Source organism: Fusarium oxysporum, chromosome 6 (genome assembly GCF_000149955.1).
Source record: "Fusarium oxysporum f. sp. lycopersici 4287 chromosome 6, whole genome shotgun sequence".
In the NCBI taxonomy this organism is placed as follows: Eukaryota; Fungi; Ascomycota; class Sordariomycetes; order Hypocreales; family Nectriaceae; genus Fusarium; species Fusarium oxysporum.
The window spans coordinates 888985-914356 of NC_030991.1; the positions used below are offsets into that span (position 1 = coordinate 888985).

The 25372-nt window shown below is 50.3% G+C and overlaps 7 protein-coding genes across 12 annotated transcripts; 3 read left to right on the forward strand and 4 right to left on the reverse strand.

Annotated features, from left to right (window-relative positions):
- Positions 1-2208: 2208 nt before the first annotated feature.
- Positions 2209-2519, forward strand: FOXG_19649 (uncharacterized protein; the record flags this gene model as incomplete). The annotated part of the gene is made up of 3 exons (XM_018399912.1): positions 2209-2268; positions 2344-2363; positions 2462-2519. The coding sequence occupies 3 exons, from the start codon at positions 2209-2211 to the stop codon at positions 2517-2519; spliced, it is 138 nt and encodes a 45-aa protein (XP_018244411.1).
- Positions 2520-3553: 1034 nt separating this feature from the next.
- FOXG_07105 (uncharacterized protein) lies at positions 3554-4168 on the reverse strand (the record flags this gene model as incomplete). Its single annotated transcript, XM_018385736.1, has 2 exons — positions 3554-3700; positions 3893-4168. The coding sequence occupies 2 exons, from the start codon at positions 4166-4168 to the stop codon at positions 3554-3556; spliced, it is 423 nt and encodes a 140-aa protein (XP_018244412.1).
- Positions 4169-11004: 6836 nt separating this feature from the next.
- FOXG_19650 (uncharacterized protein) lies at positions 11005-11538 on the reverse strand (the record flags this gene model as incomplete). The annotated part of the gene is made up of 2 exons (XM_018399913.1): positions 11005-11279; positions 11328-11538. The coding sequence occupies 2 exons, from the start codon at positions 11536-11538 to the stop codon at positions 11005-11007; spliced, it is 486 nt and encodes a 161-aa protein (XP_018244413.1).
- Positions 11539-16909: 5371 nt separating this feature from the next.
- Positions 16910-18263, reverse strand: FOXG_19651 (uncharacterized protein). Its single transcript, XM_018399914.1, has one exon. It carries the CDS (start codon positions 17624-17626, stop codon positions 17081-17083), a length of 546 nt encoding a protein of 181 aa, XP_018244414.1. The 5' UTR covers positions 17627-18263; the 3' UTR covers positions 16910-17080.
- Positions 18264-18867: 604 nt separating this feature from the next.
- Positions 18868-22876, forward strand: FOXG_07107 (uncharacterized protein). Of its 5 annotated transcripts, XM_018385741.1 has the most exons (4): positions 18868-19254; positions 19276-21898; positions 22067-22109; positions 22161-22354. In XM_018385741.1, exons 1-2 carry the CDS (start codon positions 19199-19201, stop codon positions 21470-21472), a joined length of 2253 nt encoding a protein of 750 aa, XP_018244419.1. In that variant the 5' UTR covers positions 18868-19198; the 3' UTR covers positions 21473-21898; positions 22067-22109; positions 22161-22354. The 5 variants fall into 5 exon arrangements, with proteins under 5 accessions (XP_018244419.1, XP_018244418.1, XP_018244416.1 ...); XM_018385740.1 differs by having other exon boundaries at positions 19276-22109; positions 22161-22795; XM_018385738.1 differs by having other exon boundaries at positions 18868-21898.
- A 258-nt stretch (positions 22877-23134) lies between these two features.
- On the forward strand, positions 23135-24255 carry FOXG_07108 (uncharacterized protein; the record flags this gene model as incomplete). Of its 2 annotated transcripts, none has more annotated exons than XM_018385742.1 (2): positions 23135-23270; positions 23316-24255. In XM_018385742.1, exons 1-2 carry the CDS (start codon positions 23258-23260, stop codon positions 24056-24058), a joined length of 756 nt encoding a protein of 251 aa, XP_018244420.1. In that variant the 5' UTR covers positions 23135-23257. The 2 variants fall into 2 exon arrangements, with proteins under 2 accessions (XP_018244420.1, XP_018244421.1); XM_018385743.1 differs by having other exon boundaries at positions 23204-23270; positions 23334-24058.
- Positions 24256-25072: 817 nt separating this feature from the next.
- Positions 25073-25366, reverse strand: FOXG_19652 (uncharacterized protein; the record flags this gene model as incomplete). Its single annotated transcript, XM_018399915.1, has 1 exon — positions 25073-25366. One exon carries the CDS (start codon positions 25364-25366, stop codon positions 25073-25075), a length of 294 nt encoding a protein of 97 aa, XP_018244422.1.
- Positions 25367-25372: the final 6 nt, after the last annotated feature.

The window sequence follows — 25372 nt, forward strand, 5'->3', positions numbered from 1 at the left end:
TTAATTCCGACAGGTTCATGGTTTGGGAGATGAGTGTCATCATTCGTATTGCGTGGAATGAACCCAGTATGGAAGGTCGTTCCTCTCCCCAACCCATGCCCCATGGTCCATCAGAACACGAATTAGTTGTATGTTCACCTCGCTAGGCCGCTTTCTCTCTAATGCGAAACTATGGAATTATCCGGTCGGTTTCAGTTGCAGAGAGCCCTGGTCAAGCCAATTAAGAGGTGTGGTCTAACATGACGGAACGCGCACACGGTGATAACAAAGACCATCTGGACGCCTATGTCATAGACTCATGGGCAACATGGAGCATGGGTTGCGGGTCTTTATCCAGAACAACGTGCTAAGCTGCCAGAACCCTTGACCTGAAGGGCCCCTCATCTGCTCGAGATGCGACACATCAGCTTATGTTCCATTGAAGCCTGAATTCTCGGTCGCTCCAATTCTCCATCGTGGTGACAATGGGTGGTTTCAGGTGCTGCAGCTATCCCGCCGACATGTGCCTCTGCGGGAAGCGATATCAAAGGATGAGCCGCCTGGTGAATCGAGAGTCACGCTGTCTTGGATTCATCATAAAATGGGAAACTGCCTAGAGGGAGCTATGCCAAATCAAGGCGGGGAGTGGCGTAGCCGATCTGAACGGAGAAGGGGACGAGATTCCCCTGCTAAACCTTTGATGGCTATCTTCGCAAGGTAATTCTTTCCAGAAGGTTTCTTGCTGGGGCCTTAAGAGTGGTCTGATTTTGCTACTTAGTGTCTAGATCGAGTCCTGTTTTATCCTCTTAATCCCGCAAACCAACGGTAGAACCCCACTAAACTAATGGCAAACTCACTTGGGGACCCAACCATCACTTGTCAATGACCGCTCAGTCTGTTGCTTCCAGTGGATCGATGTCGCCACCCTGCCATCATTAAAGCCCCCTCAGGCACCGGTCCTGCAGATACCCAGGGCCAGTAGGCTTGGCTCCGAGTTGCCGCGCCCTTAACGGAACAGACAGAACATACCGGGCGTTCCTTGTCATCAAACTCGTCATCTCAGCAACACTCACAAAGTTGTTGGTCGCCCTCAAGGTCTAGCCAGTACGCGGTGACGCATTGGCAGCTCACCATAGGCTCCATTATCAGTCCTGTTCCTTGCCTGGGGTAGACCTCCAGAATGAGAAACCGAGCGGACTAATGTCTTATTTCTCTGAACCCGTGACACTTTCAAGCACAGAAACACGATACAACACACATGCTATCAGACCTATTCATCCGTCCTCCCTTACAACTCATATGGATACTTGCTTAGATCCGCCACGCCCGTGAACCCGTCTGCTTCATCATCACTTGAGTCTGTGTCATCGTCGCCAATAATTCGTAGTAGTATACTCTGTTTAACTCGTATGCCCTCAGTCCCGCATCACCTGCTCTCGCTATTTGCAAGAACGTAGTCGAGGGAGTCCTTGATACACCCTCTCTGTTCTTCGAGGCTATTTCTCATAGTCTCTATTTTTTGTTCGATGTCAATATATTTCTCGAGCAACTTGAATTGGTTGTCATAGATCCATTTGAGCATGGTCTCAATCTTAATGAGGCGGGTGATTGTATCCTGTCTTCATCTTTTCGATATATGGCCACGGACAAGGAATTCTAAACTCACTCGTCGCCTGGCTGACCCCGCAACCTCTGTCCTTGTCCTTGGTTGGAGTCCAAGGTCATGGGTAGGGTGCTACCGATCGCTCTAGCATTTGTTGTACTGTCGAAGTTAAGCAACCCGAGCCATGAGTCCGCAGGCACACCATTGAATTGCCTCGTCATAATCTAGTAGGACGCTGGGAGAAAACGCCTTTGATCTGCGGTAGAACCAGGAGAGTGTGATTACTGAGCGGGGTTAAGGAGCTTCTTTAATACCTGGGTGTAACGTAAAGGTGGGTGTATCTTCCTGAAACCTGGTTTGTATTACCCATGGTATGGTCGTATATGCGTATAAAAGTGATATTCCCTAGCGTCTGCGTAATGCTGATACTGTGTCTCTACTAAATAGACTGGTTTTGGTGCTCTTTCACTGAGGGAAGACTATCATATTGCTTCCACTTTACTGTAAGTTTTATGTGCAGTTGATATTGTTCCCTTTTGTGCTTCCGTTCTTCGGCTTTTGCCCTGACCTCACTCGAGTTTGGCAATTCCATTTCTGGCCAAAACGAGAGTTCTGTCTCTGTAGTGATGACGAAGTCCAAGTATACTAAAGCCAAGTCAAACATCCAAATTAGCTCCATAGAAAATGTAAGATTCTACCATAACAACTGTTTTCGGCAATCCGACAGCGAGCCCTCTTCCATCCTGACGGCAGTCTCATAGTTCCATCTATTCCCGGATGCGTATGACGCAATTCCAGCATACCCCATTTCCTTGACATCTTCAATTCTTCCTCATCGACTTGAGTGGCGGCATGTAGGTGCGACTAACCCTACCGCAGCATCTTCCTTGATAAAAAGTCCCTTGCTTTGGATGAAGCCTTGCACATCCTCGACTAAAAATGAACATCTTTGCGGCTACCGACATCTTTGAGCCCAAAGCCTTCACACATTCTCGTCGTCTATAAACCCTTCGAGAACTTAGACTGCGGCGAAGCGAGAACCTGCTCATGGCTGACATGTGGGAGCCTTCGTCAATTGAGCACAGTAATGTTGCTGTCCTTACCTGGTTGTAATACGATATCCTTCTCCATGACCCTGATCATGTGTATATAGTCAGCCCGAGTGGGTTTAACAGTATCCAACAGCGTAGTCTCCGACGCAATTGATTCCTGCTTTGGCTTATCTGTCGTTAATTCAAAAAATAGTTGCTTAACCGCCGCTAGGGCCGGTTGCCATCGACTTGAGTCCCCAGAATCCACGGCCCCTCGTCATTCCACGCATTTTCAAGAAAGCGAGCACGCCTGATCCGCCTTCATCGATCCAGTACGGCCAGGCCTGAGCCGTCTCGAGAGAAAAGGAGGAGCCCTTCCAGCTCTCCACTTGCAAATATCGGCCTGGCGATGGCAAAGACCTTATCAACGTGTATCCTTGGTGCGAAATACTGACGGATTAGGAATACCAACTCAAGCAAAACCATCTCTACCTTAGAGCTGGTATCCGGGCGTATGCCCGTGTAGATATAATAGCGATTTTATTTATTCGATAAGGGCTTTTCATGTTGACTGAGTAAATAAATTTTGATTACAATAGACGCTGCTAGCCAGAATGTTGGGTATGCAGACCAGCCCAGCCACGCATTAAACTTCATCTCCGAAATGCATGAAAGCGGCTTTGGCTTCGATGCTCAGCTCAGCGTCAATCTAAGCTACAACTCAGCCGCGCTGCCAATTGCTTAAACCTCTCAGTCGCCCTAGTAGTACCTACAAATCCCCTCCCTCATCCACACAAGTTCATCTCAAGCTGTTAAACCGCAAGCTAGACTCCCTCCAAACCTGCCTCCCCCATCTAGAAGAACAGTATCGCCTGCCATGGCTCAGGCGATCGGACTGGCTGTGCTTTTCCTGTCTCCTCATCTCGTCGTTTTGTCCGAATCATGTCTTGATACTGGTTCGCCTAGCCCGATCGCGGCAATCCCGGCCAGCGGGACTTCTACCTCGTGGGGTCCCCTCAGCGTCAACGGCAGCCTGGCGCCACTTGCCATGGGCCGTCGCAGAGCCGCAATCTTGAGCCAGTCCGGTCTGTGCTGTAACAAGTGTATTAAAGACATAATGTAGATGTGGGTTGATGACGGTGAAAGGTATGAGTTGTGTGTGAGGGAACAGAATAATGCAATCTAGTCACATAGTATCCACATCCCAGCCACCAGCAAACCGGACCTCTTTGCCATCTAGCTCCAATACACCAAGGTTACTGCTTTATATATATCCCACCATCTTGGCGCAGCGCTCGCAGTAGTAGAGATTGTGGGCGATGCGGACCATGCCCATGGCGATGATATCGTCGGTGGAGGTGGCCTCGACGGAGCGGGCGCATCGCATGCAGCGAAGCACCTCGACGGAGGCCACGGGGAGTTGGATGGAGTCCATGCCGAGTCCGTAGGAAACGGCAGAGGCGGACTCAGCTGCTATGTCTGAATCGGAGGAGGCGGAATTTGAAGAAGAAGAATAGCAGTAGTGCTGGTTAAATGGTCGGCTGGAGGGGAGCATGGCGAATATACCTATCTTCTACATTAGGGGATGGGGGATGCGTTGGCTGACTTGGATATGAGTGACTAGGGGCTGTTCTGTTTGGTGTTAAAGCCTGGTCACCTGTGGGTCATCAGATTGATCGTCCCCTGAGCTGGTGGCACCCACTGGACAGGGTGAGCTGTGGGGTTTTCCAGGGACCTGATTGACAACCATGACAGACGGTCTTGTTTGATCTTCGTCTCGTCTAGTGTCTTGGTTGCCAGCTCGATCCATCCTTGATTTTACTACCTCGCGCTACCGTTTGAACTAATGCACCCCAACGTCTAGTAATACAGATGGACAACCCACTCATCTCTGCCTCACATACTCATACACTCACACACTACTGTTGTCGGCTGATGATAATTAATTCTCCCTTCTCGTCTCTATGGCTCCGGCTTTCCCTATTCAAGAATGTAGACCAGAAATGCGCCGCGTTTCCACTTCTGCACCAATCAGAATCTCCATTTTCTTACCCCGAATTCCCCTCTGGAAATGCGGCGCATTTTGTCACACTTAGCGTGCTTGAAGGATTAAAGTGAATGTGATGAGCAGCAGCAAAAATGTGTTGATTGATTGTTCAGTTGTCTCTTGTGCGGGGTATTCCATCCCGCAGATTTACTTAAAGCATTTGGGCGCCAATAGGTGCGCACCTGGATGCGCACGTAAGTGTCACGTGTTGCGCACCCGGTGCGTCTGTAAGGGAGTTATGTAAGCCCAACACCCTTGTAGCTACCCCTTTCCCGTTGATAAAGAGCCTCACTTCGCCGCGCAACGATCTACTCAAATCATCTCTCCTAGAATGAATCCAGTTACAGCTACTCGTCAATTTTCTGATGACTGCCTGCCTCCTGAACGCGAGTATGGCTCTCGGGAAGCCCTACACGCCGCGATCAATGCATGGGCAGCTCCCAGGGGCTATGCGTTTGTCACTGGGAAGTCGAAGAAAACAGAGAGCGGCAGACGAATTGTTTTCTTCAGCTGTGACCGTGGAGGAGCACCTCCAAAGGCCTCGGGCGTACGGCAACGGTCAACTACAACACGGCGTACAGGGTGTCAATTCTCAGTCCTTGCGAAGGAGGCCTTGGATAAGACAACGTGGCGCCTTACACACCGTCCTGGCAGCGAGTTTGCCCATCACAACCACGAGCCAAGCACAAGCATGTCTGCACATCCAGTCCATCGTCAACTATCCAATGCAGATAGGTCAACTATTAATAACCTTGCAAACGCTGGTGTAGCACCGAAAGAGATCAGGTCCTACCTACGTCAGAACACAGAGTCTTATGCCACCCAGCAAGACATCTACAACTGCATTGCACAAGGCAAACGAGACCAGAAGAAGGGCCAGAGCACAATCCACGCTCTTGCTAATGAGCTTGAGGCTGAGGGTTTCTGGAGTCGAATACGCTTCGACGAGGATGGTCGGGTTACAGCTGTGTTGTTTGCCCACCCAGAGTCGCTAACATACCTTAAGTCATACCCGGATATACTTATATTGGACTGCACATATAAGACAAACAAGTATAGGATGCCTCTTCTCGATATCGTCGGTGTTGATGCCTGTCAACGATCATTCTGCATCGCATTCGCCTTCCTCAGCGGCGAGGAGGAGAAGGACTACATCTGGGCGTTAGATCGGCTACGTTCAATGTACGAAGCCTGTAGCGCAAGGCTGCCATCTGTGATCCTTACAGACCGCTGTCTGGCCTGCATGAATGCGGTATCTCATTGTTTCCCGGCTGCAGTATCGCTTCTATGCCTTTGGAATGCCAACAAGGCAGTCCTGCGTTACTGCCAGCCAAGCTTTATGCGTCATAACGATGCGGCTCAAAAGCCTCAAGGCCACCAAGAGTGGAAGGACTTCTACGGAAGATGGCATGAGCTCGTGACATCGGCAAATGAGGAGACATTTGAAGACAGGCTTCAGCAGCTCAAAGAGCGCTATGCTTCAGCTCACGCCCGGGAGGTCGCCTACATCATCGAAACATGGCTTGACCTCTACAAAACAAAGCTCGTGAAAGCTTGGGTTGATCGGTATCTTCACTTTGAGAATGTGGTTACATCTCGAGGCGAGGGTATTCATCAGCTCATCAAGGTGTACCTTGATACTTCCCAGTTAGATCTCTTTGAGGCCTGGAGGGCTATCAAGCTGGCGATACTTAACCAAGTAGCTGAGCTCCGAGCAAACCAGGCGAAGCAGCAAATCCGAACACCCATAGAACTCTCAGGGAGTCTATACAGCATCATACGAGGCTGGGTATCTCACGAGGCATTGCGGAAGGTTGAGGCGCAGAGAAAGCGGCTCCAACAGGACAGACTCCCTGCCTGCACAGGAGTCTTCTCAGCAACGCTTGGGCTCCCTTGCGCTCACACAATTGAGCCTCTTCTACAACAAGATCAGCCGCTTCAACTACACCACTTCCATACGCATTGGCATCTTCAACGAGAAGGAAACCCTCAATTGCTCATAGAGCCCCGCCGTCAGTTCGATCAGGTGCCAGCTACGTCAACATTGCCGAAGACTAGCACTCAGCGCGAGCCATGTGCATTTGAGATCGTCGAACAAGCATCACAGACGAGAGCCAACCCCAAATGTTCAAGATGTCATACACAGGGCCACAGGATGAGCTCAAAGGCATGCCCATTGCGATATGCGCATCTTGTATCTCCCTCAGCTTCTACAGCGCCCCCAAATACGCTGCCGCCATCGACTACACCAAGTTCGGCTCAACAGCCAGTTCCCGATCCATCCTTATGCTCAATTTTGCCACAGCAGCAGGTAGCGCCGCCAACGGCACTATGTGATCAAGAGATGGTGCCGTCCCCGCCAGATATAATAGCACTGCCATCCTCATCAGCGGATGTACCTCCACCACCAGATATGCCGCGATCGGTACCAGCATCTGGGCCAGACATACGCTATGATGACCCTCGTGCTATATATGATCGATATGTTGCAGCACGGATGGCATGGTATAACAAGCTGCCTCGAGGTAGCTTAAAGACTAACCAGGAATATCGAAAGGCAATGGGCCTCCCTCAACGCTACGATAAGACAAGTTACAGCTGGTGTTTGGATTATAAGCAGATGGGTAAGCGATGCACATCAACGATACCTGGACGGGAGTGGATTAAGGAGGAGATGATGGCGTACTTGGATTGGACCAGGGTAGAAGATGAACGTGTGGAGAGGCAAGTCGCCCAGGAGATGGGCGACAACCCTCTGGCGAACAGGCGAAGAGGCATGAAGGAGATTTGGAAGAGGGTTGAGCAGGACATGATCGACCAACAAGCCAGCGCAGTCCCCAGGTCAAATCCAATCAAACAAATTGCCAAACAAATCAATCAAATATGCCAAAATTTTATTTCAATCAAACAAATACAAAATCCTCGATTTGAAATAACATTTGATATATTTGATACATAATATGCCATCTAGCGTCCATGCTGCCAGACCGTTGACCGCGCTTTCACAGCTTACCCGGAACCTGGCTGGTGAGCAACCCCAGCCAATCAAAGTCATCCATCAAGCCTTCCATTAGTGAGCTACCCCAGTACCACGGTCAGGCTGGTGGGGGAGAAAGTAGCTCCTTAACTTTTACGTCTCGTCCTAGCGACATCAAGTCGCGTCAATGCTAGTTTGTTTACCTTTCAACGCGTACCATTCCTCCCACCAGTCGAGGCCTAACCCGATGGAATCCGACGACATCATGCTTCCTTCGCCTCCATCGCCTGCCTTTTCTTTTCTTTTCTTCGACCACCGAGGAATTTGGCGAGTCAATTCGAGCTGACGACGCAGTCGGCATTGCCAGACCACCCTACTGTTGCAGATCTTCCGCGAGCAGTGTGGAGGAACAAACGATATGTTTTGGAAGAGTCCTTATCCCGGAAAGGCTCGAAGGGCCGGAAGAGCTGGATCAAGCGCCATGGATTTTTTCTTGTCGAGATCGACACTAACGATAGTCCTTTGAGTCATTACTGGGCCTGTCGTTTGTGTGACGCGAAGGGTCAGCCTGAGTTCTTCGCTGCTGCTGCTACGAGTTCGGCAGCGGACCATCTCCGCAAGTATGTGAATGTGAATGTGACGTCGCGAGCTTGAGCACTATTGACCAACGCCAGGTCTCACAGGATTTTCGAGAGCAGTCAAGCAGCTGATCCAGATCTGTCAACCGATGAATCTGAACGGCCTAAGCGACGACGCTTGCAGTACAGCGCCGTGCCGCGTGCTAGAGTCAAGATGATCCGAGAACTGAGCCTGGGACTTCTGATCAACACCAATGTTCCTTTTTCCTTCTTCAGCGATACATTCTTTCAGCAGCTCGCTTGGCAGCTTGACCCTCACCTAGCTGACCAGATACCATGGAGCCGGCAATCGATGGGCCGTTTGCTGGATGACACATACAAGTCTAAGAAAGATGAGATCAAGCAGGAGCTCTCAGATGCCCTTACTAAAATCCATCTGGGGTTCGACCTGTGGACATCGCCTAATCGGCATGCTGTTATGGCAGTCACAGCTCATTTTCTTGACCGCCAGGGCAAGCACCAGTCGCGCCTATTGGCACTCCGTCGCCAGCTCGGGTGTCATAGCGGAGAAAGTCTTGCGGTGACGCTCGGGCAAGTTGTGCGAGAATGGAAGATAGAGGACCGAGTCGGAACCGTGATCTCGGACAACGCATCTTCAAACGACAGCTGTCTCGTGAACTTCTACGGAGATCTCGACGCAAAGATGAGTCTGGCGGACGTTCGGGCCAGACGTATGCGCTGCTATGGGCATATCCTGAACCTGGTTGCTCGCGCCTTTCTCTACGGCGAAGATTTCGAGTCTTTCGAGGCCGAATCGCAGGTATTTGACCTTCTCGGCCGGCGCGAGGATGACCTACGACACTGGAGAAAGAAAGGGCCGGTGGGAAAGCTCCACAATGTTGTCAAATTCATCAGGTCTTCCACTCAGAGGTGTGAGCTCTTCAAAAGGATCTCACGCGAGAACGACGAAGCACGAGAATACCTCTTGGCGAGTGAGTCGACGGCAGAGCTAGAGGTCGTAATGAATAACGATACGAAATGGAACTCCACTTGTCTCATGATCTCTCGAGCGCTCGTCAAGCAGGGAGACATCAGGGCGTTCTTGGTCCACCCAGAAGTGGAGAAATGGCTACCGGAGGCCGACATGCTGAAGGGAGATGACTGGAGACTTTTGGCAGAAATCAAACTTATTCTTGAGCCATTCTATCTACAGACTATGAGAACGCAGGGCTGGGGCAGCGAAGGAGGTAACGGACGGCTCTGGGAAGTGATGGCGGGTATGGAGTACTTGCTGGAACACCTAGAGGATCGGAAGCTGTTCCATCATGCCGTTCCCGACGACTCGTCGGCGACGAGGCAGGGGGACAGGACACCAACTCGCAGGCCGAGCTGGCTCGAGGGCGACCAGACCGTAACCGGCAGCTTCCTGCTCGATTTAGGGATTGCGAGACGGATGTCCATCCGCGAAAGTCCAGGCAAGGCCCCTTGTCAGATCGTGGCTCGAGACAATGCGATGATGGATCAGGCAAGCCATCAGGATCATTAGGAATCGATGACATGGGAAAGGATCACCGACACTATTTAAGACTGTCCATCATGACTGCCTGGCAGAAACTAAACGAGTACTACACCAAGCTTGGAGACTCACCGTTGTTCGCTGCATCCATCATCCTCCACCCATCACTCGGCATGAATTATCTGGAGGTGAACTGGGCGTCGGAAGGGCAGCTTGTGTGGGTGAGGGATGCCAAAATTGGACTGTCTGACTACTTGGACCGTTGGTGCCACTGCAACCGGCCGGTGGATGAGCAGCAGAAGATGATCATGGACACATCGACATCCTTAAGCGTACCAAGGACGACAACTGAAGTTAGCGTGTTCAAGCAATGGATTAAAAGCAGGACAGCGAAGACCACGGTGATGGGAAGTGAGCTTGAGCGGTATCTGCGGCTAGAGCCGCAAGAGACTGAGGATCCAATCGAGTGGTGGATGGCTCACCAGGGACAATTCCCGATGATCAGCCAATTGGCTCTCGATATACTCGCGATACCGGCGATGGCGACTGATTGCGAGAGGTCGTTCAGCTTAGCCAGGCTAACGCTGACGACGCAGAGGCTTTCGATGACGACGGAAACGCTGGAGAAGTTACAATGCCTTAAGAACTGGGTCAGACATGGTGCGGTGAAGCTAGGGGCGACAATAGGTGGGGGGGACGAGGTCCAATGGGAGATTGGAGATGTTAGCATGGAAGCATAGAGTCAAATTTGAAATATTTGAAATATTTGAATAAATATTTCAAACAACAAATCCAGTCTTGAGAGTTATCAAATATCTCAAATATGACCCCGGATTTGGTTTGTTTGATTTGAGGGCAGCGCTGCAACAAGCTCTGTACTCGAACGATAACCAGGCTGAAGACTGTATCATAGTTACTGCTTAGATTATTACTAACGCCTACATTACTTATATCCCAATTATGGCACCGTGAGAAAAAATCTGTATAGCAGTTCGTCATCTAGAGATTAGAAGCAATACAATAAAATACAATAGGCTGGCTGGCATACAAGGACGTTGGGCTTACATAACTCCCTTACAGACGCACCGGGTGCGCAACACGTGACACTTACGTGCGCATCCAGGTGCGCACCTATTGGCGCCCACACGACAATTAGGAATAGAAGAGTAGGGGTGTTTGAAGGTCAAATTGTGTAAGTGTTCAGCGTCCAATCGTCAACGGCTGTAGCCTGGTCTATCTATCTATTAAAGATAGACATACATACAATATTAAGTCAGGTAGCATCATCGAATGTATGGTCTTCCCATTGCAAAAGGTCTGATCCAATATTAAGATTATGGACAGCATGGTGAACCCGCTTATAGTCATGTTGAGAATCAACCCATACCGCTCCTATAAGTGCCTCAATGGTGGAAGCTCCTGTGACGCGGTAAACCTGACCCTGCTGAGCTGGCGCTGTTTTAATAAATTTTGATAGCCCCAATCTTTTCTGATCCTTGTGGAGAGCAGTGTTAGACGCTTCGGCGGCGCAAATCTTGTGGCTCTCAGCTAATGGCAGATTAGTTACGTTATTACCCATACGAGCAGCCAATATACCTCTGCTAGCTCCTCCAATAATGCTGTCGTCAACAAGGACGAGGCGAAGTAGAGCGTCTCCTATCAAAGCGAGGCGTTTGTTGCCAGGTTTCTTTGTGTCGGTCGCCGAGTTGGCTGGTTCTGCGCCATCTGCAAGGAGGGCCTCCTCAAGTATGCTAGGGTCTCGAAATTGATATTGTAGAATAGCTTCAAGTTCTTTTCGTTCCTTCATCTTTCCGCGTTGGCTGCACAAAACCAAGCTCAAGCCCGTAGGCATCTAGCGATTATTATACATCTATGGATAGGTACAGAAAAGTGCTTGATAGAATTTCTCTGAACTTTAACTTTTAGGTACAGTAGATTTAAGTTATTCTTAGATTTCCGTACCCATGCCAATGCTTAGAGACCATAAGAGATGCCATAACTTCAGGCTATCAGAATGCCACCGACGCGTACTCTCAGCCTAATTAATTAACCCACTTACCGATTACTTACGACATATCAACAATCAGGCTCCTAAACCCCTCGGCATGAATTATAAACCTTATTGTGTGTGTTGTTACATTATTGTTCGTGTCGTATTCGGACACTGTGTTTTGCTCTTGATGATACCACAGTGCTAGGGAAGCCAATTGATTAGCTTATAGCTCTATTATGACCTTTATAAACAAATCCACACGGAACTGAGCTCTCTGTTAGTGCCTGGCATTTGACCCATACTTCTCAATACCTAATGGATGAGCTGCTATGGTACCACCATAACGATGTTTATTTAATACACTTGTTTGATATCCTACTGTGCTTGGTTGGCTACTTGGGCTAGTGAGCTGACGTTTCACGCGATACAGTCGTTCAGTCGATGATAACATCAACAAGCACGATTGATGACCTTTCTCACTGTGTCAGGTCAGCACTTAACTAGTTAGTGCGGACACGGAATAATGGGAATACGGAAAATAACTTACCATGCAGGCCCTGTATATGTTTGCATGTGGCTGCGAGAAGCTTTCGTATATGCATCGACTATTGATAACGCCGCATTCCATCAAGCCGAGGATTTTGATAATAGACCTTGGTTCTATCCGTAGGCAACCGTAGAGATTATCAGATCTTTGATTGAAGGATCGGGGATTATGTCATGCAAATATCCTTCGGACACTTTTCTACCGTCGCTCCCTCAATGCTTGTGTTGCCGTATCCTCATTCTGACCCTGGCTGAAGGTGACCACGCCCGTTATGACGTAAATATGGCTAGTAGCATCTCAGAGACTCGAATCGGGCATAATTAATGAGCAGTCCAAACATATCGAGCTTGAACTTGCACTTACCATTGTTTCACCCTGTTCATATCAAACGAGCCTTAACCTGTATGTCAAGAAGCTACACTGATGCGTAACATGTAACACGGTCTATCTTAGAGTAATAAGGCGGCGAAGAGCGGTTCAAGTCCTATCCATTGAACTTAATACGCATTGGCGAGGCACTACTGAAGCAGCATACAATGGTTAGGTACTGGGAGCCCATTGTCAGAAATTGAAAAGACGAAGACCAGTGATGGATGTCACATAGTTACTAAAAGAAGACGGCTTTCCCACTCGGATAGGAAAGACGCTGAGGATACAGACGCTATTCGCAATAGAAACTCGGGATATTGTTGGAAACATCCAGCATTTACTCTTATGGGTTTCTTGCATACCGCAAACTTTGTCCCGGACGACGCAAAAGACCCTATCTCAGTGCTGAGTCTCAAGGGATAGTTGGGTTACCCGCACCAGGACAAGTGTGATCAGAATGCTGCACAGCAAGGTTAGGCCAAGTCTGAGATCGATATAGACTTGGACCTGCCTTTCTACCTGGCAGTTTACGGCCGGGACAAAAGGAAACGAACTAACACATCACGGATCGCAATATTGGACCGAGTAAGTGGCGCATCATTCCTTGTCATAGCCCACCTTTTAAGCTCCCACAAACAATCAGTTATAGCACTCGGCCTATTATCTCATAGACGTTGCCGTCAGCAGCCTTACCATATCATTACGCCGTAAGGAAGGATTATCTTGCAGGGGTTCCGAAAAAATATGGAATTACCATAGGGGACGGACGATATCAAAGTCGATCGATGTCATCGACGGCAATGCATGATTCAGGACCACTCACGTGCATCTACGAAGCCAAGCTTGGCATTCGCTCGATTTTAGTTCAAGTTTGAGATGCCAAGGACCAGGCTCAGCTACGGCGAAAGTCAAACATGCTGACGAAAGCTAGGTTTAGTTCCAGACATGCCGCCTGATCTTTTATTGGCTCATTACAATACAGGAAACACCTAACGACTCCCACGGAGTATTTCAGGGATCGCGCCGCCTTTGCCGCACCATCCGCATTTACAGTTAAGAGGAAAAACTAGTACCCACTTACTACCGCCACAATTATTGCAGTGCCCCAACAGCCGATGGTCAATGAAATGATATAAAAGCTCTTTGATAAATTCAGGACTGTCAGCGGTTACCTCGTCGAACTCTTGCTTGGCATCCGATAAGCTCAGAAACCCGGGGAGCTTCTCTCTAGCAAAAGCTAGAGCGTGATCACGAAGTCCTCGCGCAGAGGGTGGTGTAGAGTTGTAAACTTCAGATATGGAAAGAAGAAAGTTAGAAACGTTCGGGTTTTTCGTCAAGCATTCCGAGTATTTGTTTGCTGACAGGGCTTTTAAATCTTCAATGTCGTACTTGTCTGCCAAGGTAAACATTGCCGCATGAATCAATAGAATGGTAATCGTGTCTGTGCCTGTATCTTCTTCCTCGGATTCTTCAGTGTAGTCACTAGTATAGAAGAACTCCACCATCCGTCGTACCATAGGCAGGGAATGAGAGTCTAGGCTATATGATCGGGTAGATGCCTCCTAGAACAATGTTTCAGTTATTACGACAATGCCACGGAGAAGCGCATGATACCTTCAATTTTCCAGTGCATGCCGCGTGAAATACTGGGGAATGGCTGCAAATGATCACCCTGTGAACAGGTATGATACACCCTTCGCAAGTGAATTCAAAGTCGGTAAACTCGCCATTCTCCCGCGCCCTGTCGAGCGAGTTAGGATTTCTCGTGTCCAGGAGACCAGAAGTATGGTTGTACCTCACAATGTGCTTCGCAGCCCTCGTAGAAATAATTGCAGTATGGCTTGAAGATACAGTCTAATCAACAGAACGAATTCCGATCCGTGGCAAAGGTCATACCGCCGATGGGTGACCTGCGCCAGCACTTGCTTACATTGGCGATTTACTACTATTTATGGTCATCCTTTCATGCTTGGCTTAGCCCTGCAGCTTCCAGCACCACCGAGAAAAGTAACATGAGATGATTTGTGAGGCTTGGAAGTTTGCGATCGGTAAACGATTACCTATTGGGTATTCGAAAAATAAACTCCCTTTCAGCAGGAGACTCAAAACCAAAAGCTTCTTTTACATGCAGCATATCGTCAATTTTATGTAATAATCTAGACCTAGCTCGCAGAAATATTACCATGAATCGATAAGACTACTTGGATCATTTAATCCAGGATGCCCTACACTAGAATCATTTTTATAGTTAAGCCTAGTAGTACCTGCTTGCTCGAGAAGATTGCGCAAAGTAAGATTCAGCGTAAGCAGAGAGACAAGGAATGCGGGTTTGTTGGGGGAAAAAAAGAGAAAAAAGATCAAGTCTGGTTTTACAAGCGACTGCTGGCCCGCGTAAGTAGGCCATCGAAAAAAAAACAACCGTGATGCAATTATTGACATGCAACCAGGTGTAAGGCAATAGGTGTACTGATCAACTCAGGACACCCATGGACTAGAAGCCTCTTTTTTCTAGTATGCAGTATTGCTAGTGTCTAGGAAAAAATAGTTTATGAAGTTAACGTCTGAACTGATCCCAGACTTGCTCATTCACTGGGCAGTCTTGAGAGTTTGATAGACCGCTCGTTGATGTAGCTCTTTCCTCAAACCAACAGTATCACTACAGGGTGTCTGCTCGTATTACACAGCGGGCCATCTCGTGTCAATACGGGATATTAGACCAATGACGAACTGTTACCTCAAGTTGCATCTTAACGTAGATTTGACGTCAATTCTTCGATTAACTGATAATCCTATGTGACAATGGCAAGGCCTGCTGGAATCATAAGTCACTTGAACTAGAACTAATGCTCACAACTTCAATCCATTCCTTTGAGACGGCTTAGAACAGCAGTAGTCAAATATTATGGAACGAAGTGTTTTATGGCTGATGGAACGTCCAGAGATGCCGTAAAGGGTAAATTGTCCCCTGCGAGGCATGGGGCGCATCATACCAATGGTAGATGCCTACGTGACACTGCGCGATTGGGTTTGAGTGTAGGTTAGGCGATGTTACGATGGCTTGCATGGATGTGGGCGCCTCGAATATAGCAGGCCCATTTCAAACGTAGCTTCCCATTTTAAGCCCCTTCGCACGTTTCGCGTCACAATGTCAGCCACCTAGTAAAGCATCTAGTCAGTGGCGGTGCTCCTTGTGAGATGGGGCCGCGATATCTACGTCCTGTAAAAGTGCGGACCAGACCGAAGGAACATCTTACACCTGGACAGTGCGGCTAGAAAGAAATCGGTAAAGGCGCCCTTCATCCAATAAAGTGCCGCCATTGGCAATACGAAGAGACACCGTATTAAAACAAAATACTGAAAACTGAGAAAGGTGTAGGATAAGCTGCCGTGCTTACGATCCGAAACCCTCGCCAGCAGTCCGGCCAAGAATATGTTGGATGCATATATGATTCTATTAACTCGTTAAAGGTCAAGCGGAATGTAGTGGCTGTCGTACGGATACCCAACAGTGCTCAACACAGGCTCTTGAAGATGGCTAAGAAGCGCGAGCTGCAAGCCGAGAAGGTGTCGCCCCGGCCCGGAAGTTTCCCAGGGTGTGATCGACGACCTTGAACATAGCTCAATCAGGTGAGCATACTAGGAAACAGCTACCAGATAACGTCGGGAGGTTTTCAAAGAAGGTCGATGCCGCACTCCCAGGCAAGCACACCCGACTGCTCTACGATGGCTTGTTACGGAGAGAAGTCAACGTGCTATCACAGCTCAGGACAGGCATGGCCAGACTGAACGGGTATCTCTTCCGATCAGAGTAGCAGCGTCACAGAAATGCGTATGCGGGCAAGCGATAGAGACAGTAGAGCACTTGCTCATTCGATGCATGAAATGGACAGCGCATAGGTCTGAAATGTTGCAGTGCACGGAGACATTGAGAGGAAACCTCTCGTTCTACCTAGGAGGAAAATCACCACCAGATGACGCAAAGCAGACGCCAAACATGCAGGCAGCCCAGGCAGCTATACGATTTGCAATGGCCACAGGCTGACTCGACACACAATACTGAAACCAGGTTGCAAGAATCTCACCTACTTACTCTTACTAACCTACTTGCACTAAACACCAAACACCCGGTCTCATACAAGCGGATGTCGCTTCAGCCCCCGTAGATAGGACGTTGAACACTTGAAGAATAGCCTTCAAGCTAGTTCGCTGGCTATGATAGTAAATCACGGGATAACGCAGAGAGCAATAGGGTAGAAGGAAAAGCACAATCGAGGAACAGGCGCATTATGGGCTCGAGGAGGCCTATTTCAATTCATATGGTGAAAAGCAAAGTACAGTCTGGGCTCTAGGAAATGCGGGCACAGATTGAGCAACGGGTAGCACAGCATGGGCTTGGGGCGAAGAGGACGAAAATCAGGCAATGTGCGTAAGCATTAGTGATTAGTGCCCTATCGGCCAAAATAAGCCGCCGAGCGTAATGAATTGTATTGTACCCATCCCTATCCCTCCACGCATTACTGATGTAGTTTTAGGAAGAGAAAGAGGAAGAGTGGTAATTGAACTCCACCCGCGATGCAAATATCGATGGAACATGTGGACCCGATATGGCAACCAATTTAACGATACTGTTTTCTTTTTTGCTCTTATCGAACGAACGCACATGCCAACTCTGGCCCCTTCGACCATCTTAGATATCTTTTCAAACTCGTCACATGAAAAGGCCAAAACACAGAACCCGAAGCTCAACATTGATTTTTGATCCCGTCCGCCGTCAAGTGGCGGCAGGTGTCGCACTTCTCCTCGCCCACCTCGCAGCTGTCTCGATCCAGGACCACACATCGGCAAGACCGACCCGCAACGTAGTCGTCTATATCCGGACGCGACTGTGACTGATGGGACCTCGCCGTCTTCCCCATGCCAGATCAGCGTGCCTCCACTCGCCGTTTCGCGACCGGATGTTTTCCTTGAAGCGTGACTTGACTCCATCGCGTCATTTCTCTTTGTCAGCTGCAAGGTCAACCGCGCTTGCTTCGTTCGTGACGACCTGTGCTTGTGGTTCAGACCCTAGGGCCAGTTGTGGGATGTCCTTGACATCTATCCCGTTTGTTGTACCTGTCCAGGACGCGAGCGTCGGATGCAGTTCACGGTTGGCGGAATAAAAAACCCCTGCGACCTGATATGCACCCGTGTGATCTGGTTTCAAAAATTCCACACAATGTTGTTGTTCAGACCACATTGTGTAACAACCTGGATGTTGATTTCTCGCACGTTTAAATGCTTCTTCAAGTCGTTGTCTGGGAGATTTTTGTCTTTGAATTGGCTTCTTCCTGTGCTTTTTAGCAGCTGGCTTTTGCTCGGTGAGTGATGACATTGTTGGTGGCTCCATTGGTCTCGAAGTTTGGGTTAACCCCCCGATATTATAAATACAGTTGAGGGAAATGTGTGTATTGACGGATGCGTAGCTAAAAGGAATCGGACAGAGCGGCAGGTTGAAATACTAAATAAATGCCTCAGGCATATCCTGACCCCGCAAGCCCTCGGCTCGTCTGCCATCGGGGCTGTTGTGGCTGCAGCCGATCAAACAAGCCGTCAATGCGGTCTTCGACAAGGGTTTCAATTAAAACCAAAAACGGGAATGGATCGACGCAGCTTTCTCTTTCCCTAGAAGAGGAGATAACGTAGATCACCAACCAGGGTCCCTGGTCCTCCCGCTCCGCGTCGAAGCCAAGGCCTGAGACTTCAACGCGATAGAATCGAACGATTCGAGACTCAAAGCTAGCTGGCTACCTGTTGCCCTATACACATCCTCGTTACAGAGTATCTCGATTGACAAACGTGCTGCTTAATCTCGCAGGGTCTTACCTGCCAATTCATCTGCTTGCTTGTTACAAAACGTAGATATCGACGCAACCCGGAGAAAAAGAACCGTCAATGTTGACATTCGCATTGCGCATCTCCTCAGTGCTCACAAGCTTCAAGCGGGTCACGACAATGGGTCTAGACCAATCAGAGTTCTCGTCAGTGGCGATACCTTATCCTATGCTATCTTCCGCCCGAGGCGTAAGTAGACACAATACAGGCGGCGCCCTAGAGTGGAGTCCTTATCGATAAGCGAACAAATTCTAAATGCGGTAAACCATGGACCTGCCATTACGTCATGCCGAGCTTGACCCGAATTGCGTGTATCGCTGACGGTCAAGAGCCATTTCATTCGCCTCCACATCGACCAGACACCCTTCACACGTTGGCCTGTCTTTTTCCCATTCTCGGGCCTATTGAATGACGTACAGACTACTCTACTCCGCCGAAAAAGGCTGAGAGACGCTGAAGTCGGTTTCCCTCCTCCGGATTCGAACCGACTTGCCTCCGTGAGGCCGCCCAGGGCGGGGTTGTTTGTTGTTGGGAAATCAATCGGTTAAACAACGGCAGACCCGGGTACCTCGGAGTGTCCTTAATATTCGAGGCCGCAACTAGCCCGGGGTCATCTCTCAAAACTCCGAAGTCGACACCACACACCCCGAAGCCGAGACGCTCTGGGCGTCCCATACGGCGCACGCGATGTCGGACCATCGTCGAGAGATCGAGCGGCTCCAGCGCGAGAACGAGGAGCTCAGGCGCGAGAAAGAGGAGCTCAGGCGCGAGAAAGAGGCAGAGCGACGCAAGAACCAGAGGACTACACTGGAAGAATATCTATACAATTGCCACTTCCACCTCTACAAGAAACTCGCCCTCGCTGACAAATCCAAGTCCTCAACGGGATTCACGAAGGTCGAGGGTAAATACTATCCTAAGTGGCTTCGTCCCTGGACCAGTTTCACGAACACCCAGCGACAAGATCACTTTGAAGCAATCAGGAGCGTCTGTGGAGAGAGGCGACTCTTCCATCAAGAGAGTACGACTAGAGATCTAGGATCGACGATCCATCGTAAACGGGCAGGCAACGAGAATGCTGTCGATCATTTTGAGAAGCTTGCTGTGGAAGATCCTGTCTGGGAAATCCTGCGTCCCGTCTGGGACAACGAGGAGTTGTGCAAGGAATATCGGTGTATGGGACTACGATTCAGCAACAACATCCGGGATTTCACGCAACCGAGCGATGGTGTTCTGGTTGGGGAGGAGGACCTGAGCGAGGAAAGGCCGGAGCGACGGCGGCGGACCGGACCGAACAAGCGAGTGGCGTCCGATCAGAGAGTCAAGCCCCCGGCGACGAAACCTGACGGAGCGGGTGTCCGTACACGCTTGGGCGGAGATGAGAGCCTAGCGTTCGTCTATGACTACAAGGCAGCCCACAAGGTGGCGTTAGAGCGCCTGAAGCCGGCCGTTGTGAAGGAGACGTTGTTTATGGAGGTAATGGAGCGGATCAACAGCAACAAGTCTCTGAGCGATGCCGAGCTTCGGGGACAAGACAGGGCGGAAGAACTGGTTGCCATGGCGCTGACGCAGGTCTTCGACTACATGGTAAGGTATGGGGTTGCATATGGCTACATTGCTGCCGGCGAGTCTTTATTATACCTTCATATCGACCGAGCCAACCCGCAGACGCTGTATTGCCATCCGTGCGTGCCGGATGAGGACGTGGGCGAAGCGTCAGACGGGGATTGGGCCGACGATAAGGTGTCCTATACGGCAACGGCTCAGCTGGCTAGCTTTTGCCTATTGAGTCTCCGATCTGAAGCTCTCAAAGGAGCTTCACTCGATGCGGCGTTGCGGAAGGCTGAGGCAGCACTGAAAAAATGGAGGGAGCCGTACGACGATGCGGCGCGTCTTTTAGGGGCGGAGGATACGAACTCGTCCTCGGCGTCGTCATCGCAAGCGACGGAAGGCTCGGAGTTCATGTCTAGCGCGGTCCCGGCCAGCCGAGAGGTCTCGTTGCGGTCAAGGCCGTCCTGCAGGTCCACGGCAGTGCTTCGTGGAGACGAGGCGGACGAAGAAGACGACGGGCTGGACGGCAATCTATACCGATCTCGGGCAAGGACGGACGTCAGCAAACGGAAAGAAGGCCCATCGAGCGGCAGCTCCGAGGGGGGAGAGGAGGAGGAGGATGCCGAGATGTCCGAGTCGGCACCTGTCAAGCAATACTGCACGCAGGCCTGCCTGTTGGGCCTCAAGAGAGGCTTGGATCTTGACAGCAACTGCCCCAACGTGCTCTCGCATCGGTCCACTGAAGGTGGCACCCGGCACCCCATCGACGCCCATGACTTCGCCCGCCTCGTGGGCGAGCGGCTCCGCAAGAACCCGTATCGAGACTGCGAGGCGTTGGACGGCTGGGGCAAGATGGGAGCGACAGGCGTCCTCTTCAAGCTGGAGCTGGCGCCGTACGGGTACACGTTTGTGGGAAAGGGAACGCTGTTGCTGCATCTTCGCCGCCTGGAGCACGAGAGCCAGATCTACGCGCGGCTCGACAGGATCCAGGGCGAGGTGGTACCGGTACACCTGGGACTCGCGCGACTAGACCGGGGCTACATACTCCCTGGCGGGGCCAGGGTCTCCCACATGATGCTGATGTCGTGGTGCGGGGAGACGATGGCGAACACGGTGGCCGCGGGCGCTGGCGCTGGCGCGGCGGACCTAGCGGCGGAAGTGCGGCGTTCGTCGCAGGCCGTCTGGGCTGAGGGCGTCGACCACGGCGACGAGCACGAGGCCAACCGGCTTTGGAACGACGAGCGCCGCCGCGTCATGCTCATCGACTTCGACCGCGCCACCCTTCGTCCTAATCTCAAACACAACCAGCTTGTCAAGGTATCCGGGAAGAAGAGGAAACGGCAGGGAGATGAATTTGGGAATTACAACCGGAAACGTGGTTTCCGACAATATCACCTGCAGTCAGTGTAGCAGCCATTGCTCTATTTTTGTTCCTCTTTCTGAACAGTATGGTGCATGAAACGGTCTGGAGCCTCCGAGCAGATTACCGAGATGAAGGATGCGAGGACTAGACCTGGGTAATCGTGATTGTATATGCTGTCGGAGTTGCTTTGCGGTGCTTGGTAACCCTAGCGGAGCAAGGAATTCTAGAACATAGTTTATACTACCTTAGTGGCCGGCACTGCGGCAAGAACGGCATCAATGATGCTCCTTTTTTGGCCCAAATGTCGAGGCCCTTTGCGGTAAGATGCAGATGCTTCGTTCTAACCGATCCAGACCCCAGGGCCGCTTGTACTCGTCTCTGACCGAACTACGAAGTACTTTTTCGTCATGAACTCCTAGCAAAAAAAGGCCGACCAGACGTCCAAGGCGTTTCTGAGAACGTGACGAATACTGGTATGTCGTGGCGCGTTCGGCCAAAGGTTTCTTGCCAACGAGTGCGGCGCATTCATTTCGTCAATAACTCCTTTGCCAGTACACCATCGCCGAGGGGTCTTTCGCTTGATTGCTTTCTCAGATGTTCACACTCCTCGGAGAATGACTGCTGAGCGGTGTTCTTGACAGAATCTGGCGCCGCTCGTAGCCTGCCCGCTATCGTCTCGCTACAGCAAGTAAACACCTCAAGCCTTCTTAACCGCGCTGCTTACAGTGACTGCAGAATCTTTTCACAATGGCCTTCAGGATCGCTAAGGAACTGTTCGACATCTTCGGTTCCCAGTGTCACATTCCACTTCCTTGTATTATCAATCCCCTGCCAAGTATTGCTGTCCTCGACACTGTTGCCGACACTCTTGCACAGCCGTGCTGTGACCTGACCATTGACTCTCACGTTGACAGACTTGCTAATCAACCAACGGCTTTCAATATTGCTGCAATATTATTGAGTCAATTCAATTCGTTGTGTTCTTCTTCAGACACTGTACCAACTATCTGACATCTTCTTGCATTATGACTGGTCTTGCCGCATGTTCCACAACGCACCACAAAAGCGTTGGATAAGCAGCGGGATGTCCAGCCGGTCTGGATCCAAACACGACAACCGAGCTTGCAATCAACGCAAAATGTCGAAGCGAGTAGTCACTACCGTAACTTGGCATATAAAGGGAGTTCTTAAGATATAATAGTTATCGTTCAAAGGTTTGCCAATTCAATGCTGAGCTGGTGAGGATGAGGAAGCAGAATCAAGCTGCGACCCTTCTCATCTTGGAAAGCAAGCTAGGATCGTCTGGAAATAAACCCGAACTCCATATCGACTAAGTTCTTTAAATCAGACTCAAAGTAATAAAAATCGCGCAACCCAGGTTTGGTGGAGGATAGTCTGCGGATAATACCTAGGATATTAATTGAACAGTGCGATTACAGACAGACGCCGAGAATGTATGTTGGTCTGAAGGGTCATGCTGGTCGCCGATCCACCTAGAACGGACCATCAGTCATTGAGGCTGGTTCTGCTGAGATACAGTGAATGATCTTCACAGCCATCTTAACGACGGAATAAAATCTGAATTGCTACAAACACAATCGATGGAAACATAAGCAGTATCACCGTCTACCGCCAATCATTGAGTCAGTAGCGTGGCTGATTGTGGCGCCACAGCCCCGTATCAACGCGTTGCTGATGGTCAACGCGCCTGCGCTCAACTCGCGACCAGCATCTGCAGTGACGAAATAGTGCAATCGCTAAAACTAAGCTCGGCGTGCAGAATTACGACAAAGTCAATCGTGCTATCGCGGTTCGGGCTTCATCGTCACGGTATGCCAAACAAAGGTATTCTCACCTTTATCGCCCATGTCGCGTGTGCTGACTGACCAGATCCTTACGACTTTCCAGCTTCGCCATTGAGGTCTCGAGACGCCATGCCTGCCAATACTCCTTCTAAGGAAGATGGTCTGGTTCATCGCAAAAAGTCTGATACTATTAGCGATTCTCCTGTTTTAAGATCTGGCACTGTTCGTACCAGTACTTCTAAAGGTACTCCCAGAGTCCCCGCCGAGCAGTGCGGTGTCACACCCCGTGCCAAACACGCCGAACACGCCAAACCCAAAAGCACCAAGCCTCAGCCCAACGGTGACTCGCCTGAAGAGGCCAATCCCGGCTTTAGAGAAGACGTCGCGATTGACGAATTCGTCGATCATCGCGTCGACACCGACAACTCGACCGTCGACATCCAGGTCAAGTGGGAGGGCGGCGAGACAACCTGGGAATCAGAATGGAGTCTACAGGAGCAGGTTCCCACGCTTGTCTTCAAATACTGGGATAAGCTCGGCGGTCGCGAGGCTGCTACCAACCTCGACATCTACCACGCCTTCAACATTCTCAAGCGCACCGCTCATCCCGGCAAGTCCAAGGGTGACAAATACAAGTACCAGGTGCAGTGGGTTGGATATCGCGCCGCCGATTCAACCTGGGAGCAGGAGTCCAAGCTGCGCAAGATTGCTCCCAGTGAGTTGGAGAAGTTCGAAGCTAAGCAGTTGGCCAGCGGTGCCTCGACCGAGAAGCGCAAGACTACGCGTGGACCTGGACGACCTCGCAAGAATCGCCGAGTGGGGGATTAAGTGATGCACAGGTAACATGCATGTAGAGCGTAGGTGTACGAACGAACACGATCGATAATGGTTTTCATTCTATTTGGCTCGACAATACATTCGTTTAATCAGTTCTCGCGTGCTCCTCTTTGGCCTTGGCAATGTGAGAAATGGGCGGTCCAGTCCAGTCCAGGGTGTCTGGACTGGACCGCCTGCCTATCTGGAAATATTGGACTCTGCCACCAAGAGTCGGACCAAAATTTGATACGGCGATGACGTTCCGGTATTGTTGCATTGATTACTCAGGCCACATCGCATTGAGCATCAAGAATTGCACTGGTCGAGAAAACTATGTACGGAAACATCTATCATGATCTCCAAATAATTATCTCGTCCTCATCCCACTGTCGGATACACTGAATAGCTCCAATCGTAGCTGCTGATAATCGGTTCCTCTTCTTTGTCACCATGTCCCCCATCCTACTATACAACCGCTCGTTATCTGCCTCCGTTGGTGGGATGCCGTAAATGTCAAGTGCCATCCGAGCTGGATGTTCAGCTTAAGGTCCTCGTCCGGATCGTGCCTGTATTGCTCCATTAGGCGCTCCAGATGGTTCAAGAGAACTCATAGCAAGGCAACACCTCCCACATAAGGCCGTTGCGGCCCTGCCGTGGATATCCTTCGAGCTTTTTTGTGGCAAGCATCAACGGTTTTAATATCTCCATATACCTTGTGACCGTGACCCAGTCCTCAGTTGACATCTTATCTTCCACAATCAAGAGTTTGGCTGGAAACTTGATATGCTTATCTGCCTCTAGCCGTCTATTTTTCTGTGTAATCCGGTCAAGACGTGTATTGTGAGCGCGCTTCTCCTTCTCTGAATAGGCATCGATTGGGGCTCGATTGAGGACGGCCGTCTCGAAGGCATAGCAATGTGAGCTCCACCGAGTATCGTTCGGCGGGGCTCATCGTCCAGAAGACAATTTTGGGACTCGATTTGTAGCGCTTTAAACTCTCTAGCGCGGCCGCCGCCAGCGTGTCTATCAGTAATCCGCATAATGATGCGGAGCTTGCCTAGGGTACCCTTGCGCCGCCAGAACTCGAGGTTGTCCTGGAGGGCGCGAGGAGTATCCATCACCCTCGGTCTCGAAGGCCCTTAGATCTTTTCCATACATGATCTTCATGGCCACGAGATTAGCAATGTGGGCTGTACAGCGTAGCCGATGTTTGCTGGGATTGAAGCCAAGCATTTGTCCAAGTGCCTCCACGCCTATGTTGCTATTTCCGGCGTTATCCAGGACGAAGTAGCCCTCGAGCTTCTCGAGGCCAAATTCCATGATGAT

Excerpts from the sequence above, each read along its gene's own strand:
- FOXG_07107 (XM_018385737.1), top strand. The coding sequence starts at position 19,199 with ATGTCGGACCATCGTCGAGAGATCGAGCGGCTCCAGCGCGAGAACGAG.
- FOXG_19651 (XM_018399914.1), bottom strand. The coding sequence starts at position 17,626 with ATGGAGTCAAGTCACGCTTCAAGGAAAACATCCGGTCGCGAAACGGCG.